The 7,790-nt window shown below is 35.4% G+C and overlaps 1 protein-coding gene across 1 annotated transcript in view; it reads left to right on the top strand.

The window, feature by feature from the left end:
• scarf2 (scavenger receptor class F, member 2) overlaps window positions 1-6,803 on the top strand; it is a 43,677-nt gene extending 36,874 nt beyond the window's left edge. Inside the window, exon 11 of the mRNA XM_051679655.1 lies at window positions 921-6,803. Coding sequence (XP_051535615.1) covers window positions 921-2,044 — 1,124 coding nt within the window. The 3' untranslated portion in view covers window positions 2,045-6,803. The remainder of the gene's footprint in view (window positions 1-920) is intronic.
• Window positions 6,804-7,790: the final 987 nt, after the last annotated feature.

Consider the following 7,790-nt stretch of genomic DNA (forward strand, 5'->3'; position numbering starts at 1 on the left):
GTATTATTGATGTTTATCTGTACGTGCACTGTATTCTGCAGATTTGCTCGTGATTTCATTATATGTTTATTTAGGCTGATTATTTGGTTATTGTTAGTTGTTTTTAAAAATGGAATGGAATACTAGCTTACAATTTATTAGAGGAATAATCTGGGTTCAATACAAGTTAAACTCAATCGACAGCATTTGTGGCATAATGTTGATTACCGCAAAAAATTATTTTGACTCATCTGTCCTTTTCTTGAAAAAAAAAGCAAAAATCGAGGTTACAGTTGAGGCACTTATAATGGAAGTGAATGGGGCCAATTTTTAAAGGGTTTCAAGGCAGAAATTTGAAGCTTATAATTTTATAAAACCACTTACATTAATTATTCTATTAAAACTCATGTATTATTTGAGCTGTAAAGTTTTACAGAAAAGATCAGTAAGCGATTTTATCTCACTAAAATCATGTTAACAAACATATTGTTTACGTCTTGTGTCAATACTTTTAAAAAAGTGATTTTTTCAAATTTCAAGAAGTGTAATTAGAAGATAAATGAAGTTCCCTTTGAAGTTTTTGTTTTTATGTTTAATCTGCATTTAAATCAAAGCTGCCAGGATATGATTTTGCATGATAATTGCTTTTCAGATGAAAAGAGAGGGAAATATAATATTGAGATAATGTAGAGAAATACTAATATTGTTTTTTTTTTGTTTTTTTTTTGCATAAAAAGTTGTATATATTAACACTAGTTAATGCAATATAAACTAACATAAACAATGAACAAAAGTATTTTGATAGATGAACCAAGATTAATAAATGCATGTAAAAAATAATTGTTCATCTAGAGCAGTTTGATAGTATGCTATTCTGAACTAAGAGCCTATTACCTTTCTCACTTGCTTTACCCTTTCATTCCGTCTTTTGCCTTTCTCAGAGACTATGAATGAGAGCTGTGAGAAACAAAGTTCTAGTGCTGCTCCAGAAACATCATCATCACCCAATGAAGAAGATGCAGGAGAGTATACATCCCTAAAAAACACAAGAGAATCTACTACGCAAACTGTTAGCGATGGGAGTGAGCAGCCGCTCCTGAAGTCTTCAGACAGTGAGGGCTCTTCTAGTGGATCTGAGTCAACCATGGGTGCTGTTTATGCCCATATCGCCCGCCTTTCCAAACATTCCAAAGAGGAGGAGGACAATGCCTCTACACCAGAGGTAAAAGGTAATGGCAAGGCTCCATCCACAGAGAAGATGAAACCACGTCCTCCAGACCCTTCCACCAAACCGAAGGTATCCTGGATCCATGGAACATCTGGAACCAACCAAACAGAGCAAGGCCAGACTCCGACACCACAAAAAGAGAAGAACTCTGAAAGTTCTGGAAATTTTGATGATAAACAGCGATCAAAGGAGAAGTCGAGCAAGAACCGTGAAAAGCATCAGGATGGTAAAAAGTTGGATGAAACCGAACCTCCGAGCAAAACCATAACTCTCAAAGCTTCTGATACTATTGAGCACCTCAATGGAACTTTCCAGAATGCCTGGAAGAAGATTGGAAGTTTCCATTCAGACAAGAAAATGAGTGACACCAACAAAGATCCACCCAAGAGCCCAAAAATCATGCATCCACACATGAACTCTGAGGCTGCCACTCTACTTGCAGCTCAACTGAAGGAGAAGACCCAAAGCCTCAATCGCAATGAGGGTCTTACAGTAGGCATCAAACACAATGGTGTGTCAACCCCTCAAGCCAGCAGAGAAAAGCCAACACCACCTCAAAAGACCAAGCGTTCTATTACTGGGACCAACAAACCCCTTCTTCCCACTTCCAGCAACCTTCAGAAGATGGTGGGCCCTATTTCAGACTCTACTCCTGAATCTAAAAGTTTAGAGAAACAGGGGGTAAATGCGACCAAGCTGGAAGTTGAAGGGGAGGCCACACCAAAGAAAACGCCAATCAAAAAACCACCAAGGAAAAAAGGAAAGGAGGGAATACTGGACAGCGTAGGCAAAAGCACTCCAAAGACGGCCATTATGCCACCTCAGACTGTCAAGTAGTAACGTCCATTTTTGAGAACATAATGTATGACCAGGGGTGCATTAAGGTACCATGCGCTACACGGACGGCCTTCATGGATGCACACCATCTCAGTGTTTACAACAGCGTCTCCCGCTGAGTGTGTGCAGATGCGTTCCTCTCGCGAAAGTCGACAGGGGATAATGGGGTGGTGGACGCCGCGAAAGGGGCCCCTTGGGAGTTGTGGGGCCATGGGCCTTAGCCTGTGCAAGCCCGTGCATTAATGCGTCCCTGTGTATGACACACCGTTTTTTATTTTTCGTTGAACACTATATAGGAATTGGATGGATTTTTAAATGAACGAGCTGCTTATAGGATTTAATATTTTGAAGGATTTTGGTTCTTGATAACTCTTTTGAAGTCCTGGAATCGGAAGCAACACCGTGGGATGGCTGTATTTTTATGTACAGCTTTAAAAAGGAGTTGACTGAAATTAATGTAATAAGCTCATTTTTGTATGCTTTCAGTTTTAAATCTGCTACACTATGTCATTGTGTTTGAGCATTGAACAAAGAGATATTTTGCTATCGTAATTTCCGTGTGATCGTATGAAGTAATTTGCCGTTTTTGTGTCTGAAAGGTTGAATTTAGCACTGTATTGACAGGTGTAAAGAATGAACCAAAGGTACTGAAAAGGTACAGAGATGATGCCAGAAATTCGCCTAGATTTTTTATTTTCTCAGGCCATATATGTACATGTTCAATAGCTTGTAAATCAAGGAAATTGTTTGCTTTGCTACTAGGATAATGTTTTTCATATACAAATTTTTGTCCATAAAATGCTCTCTTGAATGAAAATGTTCACTCCCCATCAGTTATAAATACCACCTGCCACCGGCTAGCATTAACAAGTAGCAAGTCAGGGTTTTGCTGAGCTGTGATATAAACTAAAGGCCATAGAGCAAGTAAAAATCCCATTCATTTTCTCCACAGGCGAATTGATTTTTAACGATAATTTATAAACCTTTAAAGACAGACCTACAGTGAGCTCCGAGATTGCTCATTGATGGCATATGCTTCTGCCAACAGTCTGTGTTCTTTACACTTAAAAATTGTGTTTAATGGCATAATTCTTGGTGAAAAACTACACTAACCATAATCCTGAGGGGGCAAATCCACCAATCATAGAGTGGTAGCAAACAAGCTGCAACCGCAGCGAATGACGCAAATCTCTACACTCCCTACACTCTCAAACTACTTATATTTTTATATGTATTAGGGCTGTCATTCAATAACAATTTTTAATCGAATTAATTACATGGTGTGCCAATTAATTAATCGAATTAATCTCATATATAAATGTTTGCTGAGAAAGCCTCTCAAATAACAATAATTCAATATATAATGGTGAAATAATTATAAATAGTTATATGTAAATATATTTATAAGAATATTGTAAAGATTTTGCTCTTATGGAAAGAAATTGATATTTTTATTAACCAAAGTGGCATTCAGCTGATCACAATGTATAGTCAGGACATTAATAATGTGAAAAATTACTATTACAATTTTAAACTACTTCAAAGATTTCTCATCAAAAAATCCTCCACATGCAACAATGACAGCTTTGCAGATCCTTGGCATTCTAGCTGTCAGTTTGTCCAGATACTCAGGTGACATTTCACCCCACGCTTCCTGTAGCACTTGCCATAGATGTGGCTGTGTTGTCGGGCACTTCTTACGCACCTTACAGTTTAGCTGATCCCACAAACGCTCAATGGGGTTAAGATCCAGAACACTCTTTTCCAATAATCTGTTGTCCAATGTCTGTGTTTCTTTGCCAACTCTAACCTTTTCTTTTTGTTTTTCTGTTTCAAAAGTGCTGTTTCTTTGCAGTTCTTCCCATAAGGCCTGCACCCCTGAGTCTTCTCTTTACTGTTGTACATGAAACTGGTGTTGAGCGGGTAGAATTCAATGAAGCTGTCAGCTGAGGACATGTGAGGCGTCTATTTCTCAAACTAGAGACTCTGATGTACTTCTTGTTTAGTTGTACATTTGGACCTTCTACATCTCTTTCTGTCCTTGTTAGAGCCAATTGTCTTTTGTCTCTGAAGACTGTAGTGTACACCTTTTTATGAAATCTTCAGGTTTTTCTTTTTTTTCACCTTTGTATGAAATCTTCAGTTTTTTGGCAGTTTCAAGCATTGTATAGCCTTCATTCCTCAAAACAATGATTGACTGATGAGTTTCTAGTGAAAGCTGTTTCTTTTTTTTTTTTTTTTTTTTTTTTGCCATTTTTGACCTAACATTGACCTTAAGACATGCCAGTCTATTGCATACTGTGGCAACTCAAAAACAAACACAAAGACAATGTTAAGCTTAATTTAACGAACCAAATAGCTTTCTAGTACCAAATTAGCAATTTAGCATGATTACTCAAGGATAAGGTGTTGGAGTGGTGGCTGCTGGAAATGGGGCCTGTCTAGATTTGATCAAAAATAACTTTTTTTAAATAGTGATGGTGCTGTTTTTTTTTTTTTTTTACATCAGTAATGTCCTGACTATACTTTGTGATCATTTGAATTCCACTTTGGTGAATTAAAGGACCAATTTCCTTCCAAAACAGCAAAATCTGTACAATATTCAAAACATTTGGCCACCAGTGTATATTATTAAAAAAAAATATTCAGATGATTAAAATGCATTACATTATTGTGGCAGAGGAGTTAAGCATTGATAAAACAATACAAAAATTGCCTTAAGAATTCAATGTATTGTTTATTTGCATATTATTAAACATAAGCCAATCATTGCCCTACAGTTCACAGCAATACATTTTGCAATTTAATTTGTCAGTCAGTCCGAGATTTATTATGAGGGCTTGTCTAAGGACCCGTCAATGTACACCTGTGTCAGACGGATACTTTTGGAGCATCTCACTTTGGTTGCGTCGTGTTATAAACATACTATTTTTAATATCTTTATTAGATTGTATCTCATTCCCACATTAAAGACAATAGGTACAAAGTCTTGTCTTTTGTCCAATTTTCAAATACTGATTTGCTTCAAATCAAAGTTTGTAATGTTGTAATTCACCTCTGAGCTGGTTGGTTTGGTTCATGGCTTAGAACTCTTTTATGAAGGATTTTATGAAATCTCTATGGAAAAAAATTAATGGGAAAATACTTGAAAAAGCTGAGAAAGTGGACGGCACTGTTGCGCTCTATAAGGATTTGCTTTTTCTCTCGTTAGCTCTGTTGAGTTCCATGTTTGTTGATGTACCTGCTCGCATACCTTTCCCAGTGCTATCTTTTATATAATCATTCTACATTTTCATCCAACCATGGATGGTAAAAGAGCTCAACACCTGGTGTCAGTATAAGAATATTTAATTTGAAACCGCAAATGATTAGTTTTGATCATATTGGCCGGATTTGCATTTAAAAGCAGCCCTGAAAAAAATATGTTTGTCCAGCGTTAATATAAAACCATCAGCGATACTTTAATTCATATGCCTTAAAAAAGTGCTTGCCATATGTTATTTATAAATGCAGCATTTGCCTGATTTTTTAATAAGGCTTGCTTTTTGTTTTCATACTGTAGATCTTGTATTATTTGTCCTACCATAAACAACCACAGTGCCTGAAAGATGCCAGTATAAAGCAACCTTCAAGTTACTTAATATTCAGACTTTGCTAAGGGTATTGATTTGAAGAGTTGTAAATTAAATCCTAAGAGTTACTTTTGAATGGTTTGTCGTGGCTATATAGTTGCAGTAAGCTCAGTACATCCAGCATTTTCTGTCTTGAAAATTAGCACAATAACTAATAAAATGTTTACTTTAAATTTTTTACTTTTTAGTTTATTTTAATTATTATTGTTATTATTATTATTATTATTTTTTTTTTTTTTTTGTGGTACAACTTGCTGTCTGTACCACCCCATAGCACTTGCAAATACTTATAAGATGAAATCACAGGAAATGTTAAGTCAAATAGAAGATGGTAGAAGTGTATGAAAAAAACTGGAAGGTTAAGTTTTCATGAAAAATGCAGGAATAAATCCGGGCCTGTAGTAATTTTTTATTTGTAAGCAGGTTAATACCCTTTTTTTTTTTTTTTTTTTTTTTTTTTTGTGGTGTACAGTAACTGCTATTCCGTCATATGGTACCTTATATTTTTCTACATGCTAAGATATTATGTAATAATGTTTTACCTACATTTGTAAGCTGTGCTTATACAACGTATATCTTGCTTTTTTTTTTTTTTTTTTTTTTTTTTCTGTGTCAAATGAACTGGTTTTCAAATTTGATTACATTTTATTTCATTTTTTATGTGCAAACATCAGGTACATTGGATTTTTATATGTAAATGTCTTACTGTTTACTTTCAGTAGAGGTTTTTCACATGTCTCTGTGGATGTTTAGGTTTTTGTAAATGATAAACTGTATGATGCAGAGGTCAGTGAGAGATTATCTATGCATGTATTCCAGTGTTCCGTTTTTTCTTAATGCTTTTCCTTACGTGGGATCAATGACAAAAAACAACATTTCATGTTTTTGCACGGAATCCAGAATATTACCAACTGCAGTATATGAGTTTTATAAGAGCTTGAAGAACAGACTTTGGCATGAGCTTTGAGTGAAGCCCAGCCTTAAACATGGAGCATTATCAATTACAGTCTCATAATGTTCATTCATTTTGTCCTGATTTGTTATTTTATGTTGTTGATGTGTGGTTGTTCAGTTACCTTATTTCAAATAAAAGCAAACCTGTAGCTCATGAATCTAAAGGGCACAAATATCAGTTGGCTTTCCCTTCTACTTAGATATTACGGTTGGATGATATAGCTATTTTTATTCATTTTGGTGATATTAGGTACACACCTTGATGTTTAGGTCTACTCGCTCTAAAATGTCTCTTGATATTTTTAAAGCTTGATTTTTTTTTTCAATCAGAGGAACTGTTATTTCGACCAAATAGCCATTATTGCCAACTAGATTTAAAGGTTAGTTAAAAGTTTAGGTTTTGTTAAAAAATAAGCAAGGCAAGACATTTGTTTTTCACTAAATTAACCTACCTTGTTATATAGAATCACATTACAAAAGGATTTGTACATGGCTCATTGTATGTATTGTGGCAGTTTCATGCTGAAATGAACACTAGAAGTGCTAAAACAGTGACTTGTACTCCATTTCACACACATCAGGATTAAAATGGCAGATTATCAGTTTATAATTATCAGTTGCCCTGTTCTTCATACAATGCTATCTTATGGCATCTAAACACTTTTACTATAGTGCATGACTTGTAAAGCGATACATTTTAATGTTTGCATTACATAACTACATTGGTAAGCTTGTTTGAACTCAATTAAATTGCGCAGTGGCTTAACTGAGCATTGCACTTGCAAACAAAAAGGATCGAGGTACAGGTACTAGTCCTAAAGAGCATGCAATTCTACACGTGAGCCGAAAGTGTTATAGAAGCACCACAAAATTATTGCTTTAGCAATTGTTATCCATCTCACATTTGCTTAGGCTAGGTTTAGGGAAGGGAGCATGGGTGGATCTAGGGCTGGGCAAATGGGGCTTAAGCCACATTATAATGATGAAAGAAGTACCAGTGCTTCGGTATCAAGTTGATACTAAAACATGTTATATTTTAATATTTTAACTAAATATTTTTTATATTAAGTAAGATATATATACATTTGAAATCACCAAATACAGATATGAATAATTAATTGTTCAGTACACAGGCGATGTCTCGTTGGCAGCTGCTTTCC

The sequence above is a fragment of the Myxocyprinus asiaticus genome, chromosome 3, assembly GCF_019703515.2.
Source record: "Myxocyprinus asiaticus isolate MX2 ecotype Aquarium Trade chromosome 3, UBuf_Myxa_2, whole genome shotgun sequence".
In the NCBI taxonomy this organism is placed as follows: Eukaryota; Metazoa; Chordata; class Actinopteri; order Cypriniformes; family Catostomidae; genus Myxocyprinus; species Myxocyprinus asiaticus.